At 66.4% G+C, this 13,790-nt stretch overlaps 1 protein-coding gene across 5 annotated transcripts; it reads right to left on the bottom strand.

The window, feature by feature from the left end:
* Positions 1-161: 161 nt before the first annotated feature.
* On the bottom strand, positions 162-13,525 carry MMS19 (MMS19 homolog, cytosolic iron-sulfur assembly component). 5 transcript variants are annotated; one of them, XM_040563035.1, is made up of 31 exons: positions 13,397-13,525; positions 11,034-11,082; positions 10,454-10,554; positions 8,876-8,961; positions 8,427-8,501; positions 7,788-7,857; positions 7,477-7,605; positions 7,208-7,269; positions 6,877-6,963; positions 6,504-6,578; positions 6,234-6,311; positions 5,836-5,974; positions 5,251-5,405; positions 4,944-5,022; positions 4,539-4,664; positions 4,138-4,219; positions 3,728-3,825; positions 3,244-3,384; positions 2,945-3,100; positions 2,674-2,773; positions 2,437-2,539; positions 2,252-2,326; positions 2,001-2,127; positions 1,818-1,918; positions 1,682-1,738; positions 1,397-1,583; positions 1,213-1,295; positions 954-1,118; positions 813-872; positions 595-695; positions 162-518 (listed from the first exon to the last, which is right to left on the bottom strand). In XM_040563035.1, the coding sequence occupies exons 1-31, from the start codon at positions 13,497-13,499 to the stop codon at positions 491-493; spliced, it is 3,078 nt and encodes a 1,025-aa protein (XP_040418969.1). In that variant the 5' UTR covers positions 13,500-13,525; the 3' UTR covers positions 162-490. The 5 variants fall into 5 exon arrangements, with proteins under 5 accessions (XP_040418969.1, XP_040418967.1, XP_040418972.1 ...); XM_040563033.1 differs by having other exon boundaries at positions 2,674-3,100; XM_040563038.1 differs by lacking the exon at positions 7,477-7,605.
* Between the last annotated feature and the right edge of the window lie 265 nt (positions 13,526-13,790).

The following is a 13,790-nucleotide window of genomic DNA, read 5'->3' as shown; positions in this document are numbered from 1 at the left end:
GTGGGGGGCACAGCAGTCTAGGGGCAGGGGAGGAGAGGGAGGCCGGTGATTCCCCAGTGAGTAAAGAGGAGTAAGGGCCTGCACCCAGCACCTTTAGCTGTGCAATGGCTGGGAAGGACACTGGAGTCCCAGCCCGGGCTGCCCTGAGATCCCTCACAGCGTTACCAAAACAGACGTTTATTCCTCTTGCAGAGGGGTTGCTGCACACCGCACCCGTGTGCACAGGCCTGCCCTCTCCCTTCACGCAGGGCGAGTCTGTCCAGCACTGTCCCTGGCTGCAGGCAAGCCACAAGCAGCACGAGTCCTTCCCTCCTGCGGGCGCGGGGAAGATGGGGGGGGGGTGCCGGGGTGTCGCTGTCTGCTGGCCCCCACGCTCCAGGCAGTACCAGCTCCGAGGGAGGCTGTGCCCGTGGCGTCAGTTGCACGGCTTGGCAGGGCAGCAGCATCCCCGTCAGATTGTCGGCCAGCACAGGGGGGGGATGCGGGGCGCTCACCTGCCCGGGCTCCCCACCAGGAACCTGAGGGGACAGAGACGGTGCTGAGCCACGTCCCCAACACCCCAGCTCCTTCCCAGCTCCAGCAGCACCCGCTTACCATTCCCCCCGTGCTGCTACCGCCTCCTTCCGCACCAGCCTCTTCTTGTCATCCAAAGGCTTGGCCAGCGCCCGGATCACTCTGGCCTTGTAGGGGAGCAGCTGTAGGAGAGAGACGGCTCTTAGTGAGGGTGCCGGGGTGCTGGGTGCCCCCCAGGAGGCCTGGGAGCCCCCCGCACACCCGCAGGGGCAGGCAGCGGGCTCTGCAGGAGCACTTACCACTATTGTGGGCAGGCTGGTGAGCGCGTGGGCGCAGCGCAGGGCAGCGATGCGGACAGCCTGCAACAGACAGGGGTGAGGGGACGGAGGGGACAGGGGCGCAGGAACGGGGAGCACCGTGTAGGAGAGGGGTGCACCCACCATGGCGGGGCTGGAGGTGAGGCTGAGGAACTTGGTGACCAGCGTGTCGACGTGAAGGCTCATGATCTGGGGAGCTTCGAGCAGCAGCGGCTGGAGGCAGCTCAGGGTGGAGAGCTGCACCACGCGGTCCGAGCAGGACAAGGCCTCAAGCAGGAGGGAAAGCAGCTGCGGGGGGGGTGGAGGACACAGGAGATGTGAGCGGCTCCCAGCTGTGGGGTCTGTGCACTGCCACGGTCCCCCCGCTGGGGCTGGCTCTCACCGTGGGTAGCTCTGTCACCAGCACGGGCTTGGGAAGGTGGTTGAGCACGTGGGACAGCCCCTTCAGGTAGTTGGCCTTCACGTCTGCGGAGGGCAGAGACGGTTACGGGCAGGAAGGAGAGGACGCTGGCTCAGACCCCCGGGGTAAGGGGGCACTGGGTGGCGGGGCTGGGGCCAGCTCTCACCGGGGCCAGCCCCGTGGAAGCCCTGCACCAGCTTGGGCACGTTGTCAGTGAAGAAGCGCTGGCGGAACATGATGCGCACGTCGGCGTGGCAGCCCTTGTGCAGCACGTCCGGGGACTCGGCCATGAGCAGGGAGAAGCCATCGGCCGCAGCGGGGCCCAGCTCCACGTCGCCCAGCAGGCCCAGCAGCTGCGAGAGAGAGAGCGCTGAGACGGGGTGCCCGCAGCCAGGGGCACGGGGGGAGCAGGCGGGCTCCTCCAGGAGCACCCGGCCTCACTGCTGCCTACCTTGTCCGTCAGGTGGGAGCTCAGGGGGTGGTAGCGCAGCACCAGGGCTTTGGTCACCTGTGCAGGCAGAGCAGAGTCAGCACCACGCTGCCCCTCGGAGGGGGGAGCCCTCTCCCACGCGCAGGGCAGGCCTTACCCAGAGCAGCAGGGTGAGCGCCTGCACTCGGCGGGGCCCCTCTGCAAGGCCAGGCTCCATCCTGTTCACTGCAAGCTGCAGGATCTCATCCAGCTGCTGCCCTGGGGACACAGAGGGGACAGGCTGAGCCATTGCCCTGCCATCACTGTGCAGGGACCCGCACACCCTGCCCAGCACCCTTACCCGCTGGGTGCTTGTTCACCAGCCCCGCGAAGCACTTGGCGGCCGTGGTGGCCGTGAAGGGGCAGTTGCAGGAGCAGCTCAGCGCCAGCAGCTCCCGGAGCAACCGTTCCTGCTGAGGGATTGCCACCTGAGAGAGAGACAGAGCGTGTCACAGCCTGGGTCCGTAGCTGCTCCCTTCCTCTGCCCATGGAGCTTGCGGTGGATCTGGACAGGATGGTGCTCAACCAGGACCCTTCTCCCCACCAACTTACGTTGCGAGGCAAGGAGCAAACGAAGGCCATGAGGAGGGCGACCAGGCGTCTCTGTGCCTCCAAGCACTCCCCCTCCTGTGGGGGAAAAACAGCGCCCACATCAACCACGGTCCCTGCTGGCAGCCTGTGCCCACACCCTCACTTCCTGCCCCTGTTCAGTGCCCCAGCCCCAGCGCCCGACGCACCGCAAAGGGCTGGAAGGAGCAAGGGAAACTGTTCTGGGGCAGGAAGGAAACCTCTCCATCCAGGAAGAGGGGCACCACGTGAGACACGCTCTGGGCAGCCAGCCTAGGAGGAAGGAGACATTGCAACGTGCTGCTCTGGGAGCATCACCAGAGAACTCCCCGGAGGCACAGGACCTCCCCCGTGGAGCAGCAGAGGGGAATGCAGCCTGCCCCGTGTCCCACGCCAGCACTACTCACTCAGGGCTGAGGTGGGTGGTGGCAGCGCTGATCACGGGGACCATGGCAGCCAGCACGTCCTCCTCCAGCAGCGCCTTGCCCAGGAGCGGGTGGGCGCTCTCTGCAGACGGCAGGAGGAAAGGGACGTGGCGCTGCCCACCGCAGCTCTGCCTCTGGCAGGGGGCAGCAGGGCCCGCAGTGCCCGCGCCTGCCGGCGGGCGGCAGCAGCAGCGCTCTGCAGGGCCCCAGGGAGCCGCCGCCGTCCCCGCCGGGGCTCCAGCGCCGCGCCTACCTTGCATGGCAGCCAGCACGGCCGTGGCCAGCAGACAGGGCACCGCCGCCTGGTGGAAGTACCAGCAGCCCTCCGCGTCCTGCTGGCACTGCAGGGCCACGCGGTGCAGGCTCTGGCACGCGGAGACCACCTCTCGGGCGCTGCCGGCCTCGCTCCCTGCGGGGCACGGTCACCGTCACGCCGCGCAGCCGCTGCACCCGCCCCCCCCCTCGGTGCCAGCAGCGCCCCAGGGCAGCCACCAGGAGCAAGAAACCCAGCTCCTGCCCGGCCGCGCTGTGCAGAGCCGCCCGCTGCGTTACCTTTCTGCACCTGCCGGAGATGCTGCAGCAGGACGGGGACGGTCTCCCTCACGATGCTGGTGTGTGTGGACACAGCTGCCAGGGCCTGCAGGCAGCGCTGCCGCAGAGAGCGGAGGTCCAGGGATCTCTCCTCGTCCCGCTCTGAAGGGAACGCACACCTCAGAGGGGCGTCAGGGTGGCACCCAGGCTCCCTAGCCCAAGGACGTTCAGGGCCCAGCCTGTGCCGGGGCAGATGGGGTGCAGAAGCTCGGAAGGACCACCCCAAGCCAAGCCCGAGGCTCCCTGCCCAGAGCACGGCCGGGCAGCTCCTCGAGGGCAATGCCAGCTGCAATCCCCAGACACAGCCCTCCCCGTGCCAGCACCGCAGCACTTGTGCTGGGAATTTCACGACAAGGCCAGCCATGGATGGACCTGTGCCATGCGGCACGGCCTCACGGCTTCACCCCAACACCCGAAGTCGTTCCCTTCCCACCACCACCCCTACCTGACCGCAGCTCCTCCCCGAGCCTGGGCACCATGCGCCCGGAGAAAACCTCTGGGTAGATGGGGGCCAGAGATCCAGCTGCCTCCATCGCTGCTTCGCTGCCAGGAGGGAAGAGAACAGAGGGGGGTAACGTAAGCAATGCAAACCCTGAGCTGCTTGTACACCACCTGCAACGGTGTGGGCCAGAAGGTGCCTCCAGAAAACCATTTCTCAGCAATCTGCCTTTTTCATGCTACTGGCTAGCAGCGCAGAGCCCCCTGCACTGCGGGCCCAGACTTTCTAATTTTCAGACCACAAACTACTGGTTTAACCCTTTGCTTTTACACCCGTGCCTCCACCGCCCCTCTCTGCAGCAAAGACGAGTTCTGTTCCTCCTCCCAGAGTGTGGGTGACTGGAGCGCAGCCCTCACCTGCTCTGGGAATCCTCCTCGTGCAGAGCGAGCCGGATGAGGTGATCCACAACCAGCTCCAGGTCAGAGGGAGACAGGAAGCCTGGAACAAGAGCCGCAGAGGAATCGTGCCCTTGGCCAAAGGCAAAGATCCTGGCGTTCTGGCCAGCACCCTCCCCCCGTGTCCAGGCTATTCGCAATGCTGCAGTACGCAGACTCCGGAGATACCCAATATGAACAGGCAAGAGAGAAACCGAGTGTCCCTAGAGATCACGGCCTGGGTAAGAAGTGCTGCCACTGCTCCCGTGTGCCTACGTGCAGCACAGGCGGCCAGCCAGGGTGCCCCAGCAGCCACGTGCACCACGGCTCCCAGAACGGGGTGACACCACCCCCTGCCGCCCCAGGAGAAGTGCGGCACCAACCTTGCAGGGAGCCCAGGACGGTCAGCGCCCTGATCCCAACCAGCTGCAGCTGCACACTGGGGTCCGTCAACGCTGAGAACACCACGGAGCAAACTGGGGCTCGGAGGGACAGCAGCGCACTCTCATCTGGAGACAGAGGCACAGACGGAGTCACTGTTGTCATCCGGCTGTCACAGCAAAGCCACCCCCATGGCACTGGACAGACTCTTCCCGGGGCAGACTCTTTTCCCTGTCAGTTGACACCCACCCACCCACGCGGGATCCCTGGCACAGGCAGGTGGGCTGCACAAGCAGCTGCCCAAGTCGATGAGCTTTTGTTCTCCGTCAGGGTAGGGGAAGGTGAGGGCAGTGCCAGGGACACAGCGGGGCTACGTGGGTACCTCCGGGGGGACCAGCAAGCCTCACCTTCTTCCACACGTCCCCACTTCTGCTGCAGCTCCAGGAAGCCCAGCAGCATTTCCAAGATTGTCCTCCTCTGGCTGCTCTGCAGGGACACGAAGGCATAACCCAGCCCACCGTGACTGCTGGGACCCAGCTACGTCTCGGCCCAGTGCCAGGAGGCCAGAGGGTGAACAGGGGGTGCCACCCACAGCCAGGGAAGGACGCCCATTTCAACTGATGCCCACCCACCCTATTCCCACCGAGCCAGGCAGAGCAACCGGGTGCATTCAGCCCTACTGCGCGTGACCCCTGCGCCCGGGGTGTCCCTCACCTGCGAGTGCTTGGTGTACTGCTCCAGCAGCAGGGGCAGCACGCTGTGGGTGAGGCGGTGGTAGGTGCGGAGGGAGGCGCCCGCTGCTGCCTGCAGGAGTTTGGCACTCGGCCACACCAGCTTCATGTCGGGCTCGCACAGATGGTGCCTGCAATCTGAGATAGGCCGGGCGTCAGCCACGCCGGCAGGACTGCCTCTGCCTCGCGTGCGGGGCGCAGCTGGTAGCTGGGCTGGGACACGCTGCTGGGGCACAGCTCTGAGCTGCAGCGCGGCCTCCTTGGCAGAGCTGCTGCCTCCGGTTCCAGGCACGCAGCACAGCTCTGGACTCCCCAGTCCCAGCTGCGAGGCAAGCAACTCGATCCAATTTGCATTTCCTACTGTACCCTCTTCTCCTCCCTCCTACAGCCAATTCCCTCGAGAGAATTCCCTCAGAAGCCAATGCTAGGTGCGAGACCCAGAAAGAGAAGGAACAGGCTTCAAAGAGAACACGAGGGCAGACCTCCTCTGGCTAGGAGGATGCTTGCAGGCCTGGCAGTGCCCGCAGGCCTGGCTGCTCAGGGCAGGGTAGGTCTCCCTGCCAGCTACCTTGCAGGATGCTGCTAAGGAAGGAGTCCAGGAGGTCCTCGGCGTCTGAGCTGAGCACGGAGCGGGAGAGGCAGGCGGAGAGGGCGTGCAGCGCGGTCAGGCACTCTGCCTCAACCTTCTCGCTGGCTGTCTGGAACACCTGCAGGAGACGCCGTGGGATGAGCTACGCGCAGTGCTGACCCCAGCCGCAGGCTTCACGTTCCCAACACGGGGCTGAAGGGCTCAGGCTCCGGCACGCAGGAAGCCATGCTTCAAACAACGTGCCCCGCAAGCCCCGAGGGGTGGCCTGTCCCCCCATCCCTGTTTTTCAGCTGGGCCGTCCGAGGCCACTGGTGGGGGCTGGGAGGAGATACGGGGCCCTTGAGGACTGCCTTTGTTAGGGGCCCCGCAGTACTCACCTCCCTGCGCAGGGATGACCAGAGGCTGGGGAGGAATTCCTGCAGCTCCTTCTGCCCGTAGATGGCACAACAGGCAGTCTGCAAGAGGGAGCCAGGAGAAAGGATCAGAGAGAACTCAGGACCAGTAGCACACAGAGCAGGGACACTCTGAGACAGGAAAATGTGGACCGGGCTCTGCAAGGGAGAGTCTTCGGCTGTCAGACGCAGGAGAGGAGCTACTGCTGGCACAGGCCAGCTGTGGGCTGAAGGCAGTGGGGGATCCCTCCTTACCAGAGTCTGCAGGGAGTCGAGCTTGGCACTTTGCAGGTCTGAGTCCATCTTCTCGATGAGCAGAGGGAGCAGGAACTACAGAAAGAGGCGGTTAAGACAACCCGCTCCGTGCCACATTGTCCCTGGCCCTGCAGGGCTGCAAGCTCGTCCTCTGCCGGAAGAGCAGAGCTAGAGAGAGACATGCAACAGGCAGCCCCTTCCCAGGGAGCCACCCTCCCCACGCCCAGCCCCAGCGACAGGCAGGACGCAAGGGCTGCCCACGGGCTCCTGCTCCCAGTTGTTCCCTTCCCACAGAGCTGCCCTGGGAGCTGCAGAAGTAGGAAATGCAGCCTCTGCTCAGGCATGGTGCTCGGGAACCCGAGGAGCCACCTACCTCAGCAAACTGGGGCGTGGAGGCCAGGACAGCCCGAAGGCTTAGGATCAGGTCTTCTCTCTGGATGCCATGAGGGTCGTTGGGGGGGCTGGAAGCACAGAGAGCAGGTCGTGAAACAGCAGCCAAGCCTGCGGCACCTCGTCTCCAGCAAGGCAGCAGCAAGGCCAGTCTCTACAGCCAGCTTGGCACTGGCCTGGGTACCGCAGCTGGCAGCACAGCACTGCCCAGCTCAGACTCTTGCCCATCCTCTCCTCCCAATCCCTGGAGGGGACATGAGACCCTGGGAAAACACCAGAAGGAAGGGGTTATGGCACGGGGCAGACTCACTCACTGGAGTAAAATCAATGGGGAAGTAGCAGGACGTCACTTCAAACAGCTCCTCCACAAAGGGACCTGCGGGGAGAGGACGGTGTTAGCAGAGACGCTGAGCAAGGGAGGCACAGCAGCTACGCCCAGCACCCGTGACGGGTCGGCTCTACTGCTCCTAAATCACGTCAGGGACAACCCAGCCCTGCTCGGACCCAGGAGCCATCCCTCCAACGGTTCAAAGAGAAGCGATTACGTCCCTCGATTGGCTCTGCAAAGCAGGCCCAGGCTCACCCAGGGCATAGTTCTTGGCAATGAGATCGCGCACGATCTGGAAGGCCACCAGCAGGTTGCGGGGATCCTTCTCCCCATCCATCACCTGGATGAAGCCAAAGGTGAAGTCAGCACCCAGGCCCTTCAGCTCTGCGGAAAGAAGGTGCAGGACACGAGACCTCACCAACGCAGCACGAAATCAGCCCAGCTTCCCCAGTCCCACGGCCCGTCCAGCTCTCCTCAAGCAGTGCCACAGAGCCCTCGGAGCAGGAGAAAGCAAGCCATGTCCCCAGCCCGAACAGCCCCGGAGCGGTTCTGGCATCTGCCCTCACCTTCCTCCCTGGTGACCATGAAGTTGGTGATGATGCTGTAGACTGTGTGGCGGTCCAGCTGCAGCAGGGACTGGAGGGAGGAGCAGAGGAATCAAAACAAGCCTCCGTACAGGGCAGCACTGCTACCCCCCACCCAGGGGCGCACGCGTGCCCTTGAGAAGCGGGCAGCGCCCCCGCAGCTCAGCTGCTGCTTTGTGGCGTGCGGGTCCCACGTACCACATGCAGGGCGTGCACACGCTTGTGCGACTGCACCTGAACGCGACCGCGTCCATCACTAAATGGACACTATCACAATCACGCCTGGGCCACTTATGCTGCCCAAGGCCTTCCAGCATAAACAGTCTTAAGACGGAGGAGAATTTGGGAGCTGGAGCCACCTGAACACTGCCTGGAGAACAGAAAAAAGGAAATAATCCCCCTAGGGCTGATGCAGGAAAGGACAAGGGCCAAACAGGAGTCTCAGCCGCCTTCTGCCTCTCGCGCTGCAGCGAGCCACGCTGCCTGAGCTCTGCAGGAGCACCGCGCTGCTGCCGGAGGATGCGCTACGCTGCGCTGCTGCTGAAGGTGCTCGGCCCTAAAGCAGGCAGGCTGTCCCCCGACGCACACAGAGAACAGGAGGAAGGAAATCACACTGCTCACCTGCACGTGCACCTCCTGGAAGATGGCTTTGAGCACGGATACTGCTAGCCCTGGGGCTAGTACCTCACACATGCTCTGGGAACAGGAAGAGAAAAGCAATAGCAACGATGACTCTGTACTCGCAGGACCCGCTCCCTCCTGCCCTGGGGGGAGCTTGTCACCCTCACAGAGGAGGAAGGACAGGACGCCCGTCATCCGTGCTGCCCCCAGGGTAGGCAGGGTGTCCTTGCCCCAATGCCAGCGCGGGGCAGAAATTCATGGCATTCTCCACGCCCCTGCGAGGGGCACAGCAGGAGCAGGAGGAGGCAGGGCGACGCTGCGGGGCAGGAGCTGGTGGCCCAGCTGGTCTCTGCCCGGCACGCTGCTTCAACTCGCACCCAGGAGCTGCACCCCCCCAGCACCACCCCGGAGCCACGCTCGTGCTGAGGGCCGGGGGCACACAAGCTCACCAGCGCACGGAGTCCCTGGAGCACCGAGGGGATCACGAGGTGATGGTCTTGCAGCCGGTTCTCATAGAACAGGACCAGGTGCAGCACTGTCAGAAACAGACACCGACGCGCGTTAACCCCGGAAGAGGCTGCTGGGTGAACAGCGAGAACGTCTCGCGCTGGTAAAAGGGATGAAGCGCCACTGCTGGGTGCGCCCCCTGGGTGCCGACACCGTCACCCTCCCCGTGAGGGACCCACAAGCGGCCGCAGCGGGGCAGCACCCGCCTCGGGAGGTGCTGCAGCCACCCGAGAGGCGCTTGCCCCGGCCCGTCCAGCCACGCGGCTGCAGCCACGGGCAGGGAAGCGGCAGCCGCCCGCTTGGCCGAGGCCGCAGGATGTCACGGGGTGGGGCAGGAGCCCCGGCTCCCCCCGCGCTCAGCTCCACAACACGTTCCTGGGGCCTGAGTCACGGCCGCGGGCGCCCGCACAGCCCGGCCCTGGGGAGCGGCAGCAGGAAGCAGACTGGAAGAGCCGGCCGGCAGCATCCTGCGCCCACAGCTGCTGCAGAAAGCCACCCCCCCGGCAGGCAGCCTGACGCAGCGCCTGAGAAATGAACTGCGTGAGGAGGGCCACGAAGGGAGACGGGCTGGCCGCGGTGCCGCAGCAGCTCCCCTCCCGGGGGAGGTGACAGCTGCTGGAGACTTGGTTCTAACCTGGCGTGCTCCCCCGACCCCGCCAGGCCTTCCCCCGAACCTCACCAGCTCCTTCTGTTCCTGCAGAGCTAACCCATCGCCGTCACAGTCACCACACCTGACTCCAGCTACGCCGGTAGCTCGGAGCGCGTTCTCCCTCTGCCCCGCCCAGCGCCAGTCTGAGACTTACACAGAGCCCGGCACGTTCCAACTCCTCCCTTCCCGTCCTCCGCCTCGCCTACTAACTACTCCCCTGCCCTCCTGCCAGCCTGCAGGCGTGGGTTCAGCCACCCGCCAGCAAGGCCCCCAGTCCAACTCAAAGCCCGGCAGCGCTTAACCGGGTTTCCCTGCTGCCAACCAGCCGCCCTGAGGCCTTTAACGCAGCCAAACCTTCTCCTTGCCTCCACGAGTGGGGCATCTTCCTCTCCTACCCCGGTCCCCTCCTCCGCTCTCCTCCTCAGGCTGACCTCCCCTCCTCCCCAGGCGACAGGGGTCCCCCAGCGTTAACCCGGGCAGCCCGAGGGCTGCGGCGTGACTCGCTTTGCGAGCGACGGCTTTCCTGCAGCGAATCGCCACCCGGGGACTTCGACATGCAGATGCGTCCCCGAGGCTTCCCACGTGGCGCTGAGCACGCCTGGGTACGCAACACCCACACGCTGCCGGGGGCACCGGCTGCAGCACCAGGCCCCTGCCAGGCCCCGGCACATTGAGGGAGCCACCCGAGTCGCGTCGGGAGGGTGGCAAACAGGCTGCGGCGCGAGGCCCCGCGCCCTCGCCGGACTTTGGCTCTCCAGAGACACACGCGGAGTTGCCGCGGTGCTAAAGCAGCCCCCTCGCCAAGCGCAGGACGGGCTCTGAGCGCCCCCAGCCTGCCAGCAGCCACCGCGGGGCCCAGAGCAGCGCTTACCCTCCTTCTCCTGGAGCAGGGAGCGACACTCGAGCAGGACCTGTGACAGCAGCTGGATGCCTCGCGCTCGCGTCCGAGGATCCGCGTTCTCCAAGCAGGACCTGGCCCACGCACGGCGAAAACCCGAGAGGGCCGTTGTGAGCGGGGACCCCGAGCGGGCAGGAGGCACGCCCCGAGCGAGCGCGTTACCGACCCAACGGCGCCGCTCGCCGGGCACGGCCCTGCCCGACGGCGCTCAGGGGGGAGCCGATTCCTCCTCCTCCTCCCCGGCCACGCTGTCCCCAGCAGGAGCCGCCTCAGCTGCAACGCGTTCTGGGGCTCGCTGCCTGCCACGACACCTTCCCACCGTGCCGGGAGGGCCTCGTGGGCTGCTCCGGCCCCGTCCGCCCCCAAATGGCTCCCCTGTCCTGCGAGGGCACCGATGGGGCCCCGTGCGGCGAGCAGACGGCACGCCTGCTGCCCAGCGGCGCTGAAGCCAGCCTGCCCTGCACGAGCCGGCAGCACGCACGCTTCTCCTCCCTGTGGGGGCGTCCCCGCAGTCCCCTCACACGAGGTACAGTGCGTATAAGGCTCTCCTTACCCCAGCGCCTCCACGAGCTGCAGCACAGTCCAGCTTCCGTCTTTCACCCCTGGAGAAAAGAGGTAAAGAGAGTGAGCCAGGGACTCCCAGACCGTCCCTTAGGCACGGCGCTACTGAACACCCGGCTGCCCCAGCCCTGCGCCGAGCAGCACCTGCACCAACTCCCTCCAGGATGGAGGGCACGGAGAAATATGGTTTTGTGGTGGGAGTAAGGCAGCGCCGGGACTCCTGGAGCCTATTTCCAGCTCTGACTCAGACGCCCCGGCCGGGTTGCTTCACTCACCTCCTGCCTCAGCGTTCCTGCAGCTGAACCGGGGGAAGAGTCACTCCCCGGGAGGCTTTGGAAAGGGCTGGCTGCGTCCTACGGGAGCCCTGGGGAAGGGCAGGTTCTCCTCTCCCGCCACCCACAACCGCCCCGTGCGAAAGCTCTGCGCGTGCCTTGTGCTCGGGCACGAGGCACGGCGCTGCTCTGCCCAGCCCACTAAGCTGTACCCCAGGTGGCACGGGGCGTTGCTCGCGCCTCTCCCCTCGACCAGCCCGCAGGAGGTCCGAGCAGCGAGCCGCTCCGCGTTTTCAAAGCGGCACCTCCACACAGCTGCCCGTGACCTCAACGGGAAAGAGCGAAGCGTGAGATCTGGCCACAGCCAGCTGTTAATGCTCCCGCGGTCGGGAGCCCCTCGCTCTGCCGCAGCGAGCGGGCTCGCCCCGGTCTCGGGGAGCGGGGGGCCGCAGGGCTTTGCCTCTCACGAGGTGACCGCGCCAGCCCCAGCGGCGCCACCCCTGCCGGCTCGCAGGGACCTGTGCCCTCCCTGACACCTCCCCTCCCCTTCCACACGCCATCCCAGGCACCACTTCTGCACGCTTTCTGTTCCTCCTCTCTCCCCCTCTCCCTGAAAACCTGAGCCCGGTATTCCGCCCCACGGGGAGCGTGCGACGGATCCCTGTCACAGCGCCCTCCCCCCGCCCGCCTTTTAATACCAGCAAACTCAGCCTCCTCTGACACCTGTGCAGCCCGAGCTGCCCGTGACAGCACCGAGGTCCTTCTCCCTACGCGACGCGTCACTCAGCGCTCAGCAGCACACGCGAGCAGCTCGCTGTGCCTCCTCCAACACCTGCACAGGGGCCACGAGGTTAGACAAACCTCCCCTTTCGCTCAAGTATACGTGACGCAATCTAATGCTCTCCGATGTGCGGTTCTGCGCGAGGTCAGAGGGGCCCGAGGTGCTGGCTTGTCAAGGTCGGTTTGCCACAAGTGCCATACGGCTGGCGGGAGCTGGGGACCCCTCTGTGTGTGGCTTTGAGGAGACAAAGCTTTCTCCGGGCACTGCTGTGACGTGACCACGGATGACAACGGCAACTGTAAGGTTATCTTCCCTTGCCGCTGTGTTTTCCGCCCCATCGCAAATACGTCAGGGGCTTTGTGCAACTCTTTTGCGGTCTCTTCAATGTCCCATAGGTTAGTGTCCTTTCATCTCCTCCAATTTCCCTCCATTTTCCACCAACGGTCAGTTCGCAGCCGAGCATCTCGGGAGGGGTCTACGAGCTGCTCCTCTCTGCAACGCAGCCTACGGAGCCCTTCCCTGCTCTCTCAAACCCTTTCCACAGCGTGCCGAAGCCGCTGCCTACAAACACAAACGTGCCGCCTTATCCTTAAAAAGCCACCCTCCCGCAGCTACGCATTCCTTAACGCAACGAAGTCACCAAACCGCTGCTCCAAGCGGAAAGAAAATCGTCCCAGGAAACCAAACGCCTAAAGCCCTGCCGGAAGAGGAGAACCCACAGAAAGGGCAGCACGAGCCTCGTGCTCCCGTCAGCTCACCCACCCCCACGGCCCGAACTCCCGTCCCCTGATCCAGACCAGCCCTGGCACCGCTGCTAAGCCGCGCGCCTTCAGTCCCGCCTCACGCTCTCGACCGGCCCTACAAAATCCTGACCCCACAGCCCCTGCGGCTCCGCTTCCACCGCAGCCCCCAACAGCCCTGCCTCGCCCCGCACCCCTTCCCGTGCTGCTGCCGCCCCCCGTGCGCCCCGCAGACCCCGACCCTTCCCCCTCAGGTGCCGGTTCCCAGCCTCCGACGGGCACCCCCCTGCGGTGCCGCTCCGTTACCCGCGGCCCCCAGCCCCCGCCCCTATTGCTCAGCACCCCGGGGCTGCCCCCACCCGCGTCCCCCCGCCACCCCAGGGCCGCGGCTCGCCCCCGGCTCCAGGCCGCCCTCCCCCGGCCCCCGGCCCCCGGCCCCGCCCCGCTCCCTGAGGCCCAGCCCCAGGCCCAGCCCCCGGCCCAGGCCCTGCCCGCAGCCCCCCCCCAACCCCCTCAACCCCTCCCGCGGCCCGGCCCGGCCCCGCCGCCCCCGTCCCGGTACCTGCCGCCACCTCGGCGGCGGGGCCGTCCTGCTGCCCGCCCGCCGCGTCCCGGACGAGGCCCCCGAGCCGCTCGGCGCCCGCCCCGCCCGCGGCCGCCGCCATGACACCCGCACCCAGCCCGGCGGCCGGCGCCGCTCCCGCCGCGCGCATGCGCGGCCTCCCCCTCCCCGTCCCCCTCCCCCTCCCCTCAGTGAGCCTTGGCGCACGCGCGCACCGACCCCCGCCCCGCCCCGCCCCGCCCCGCCCCGCCCCGCCCTTCTTCCGCCAGGGGTACGGCGGCGCGGGAGGGCCACGCGCGGCGGGAGGACGGCTTCGCGCACGAGGGCGGGGCCGGCGCCGGCGGCGGGGCGGGCACGTGCGCACCTGTGGGGGCGGGGCGGGCCGCGGCGGGGG

Source organism: Cygnus olor, chromosome 7 (genome assembly GCF_009769625.2).
Source record: "Cygnus olor isolate bCygOlo1 chromosome 7, bCygOlo1.pri.v2, whole genome shotgun sequence".
NCBI lineage: Eukaryota > Metazoa > Chordata > Aves > Anseriformes > Anatidae > Cygnus > Cygnus olor.
This window is presented reverse-complemented; position numbering and strand designations above follow the sequence as displayed.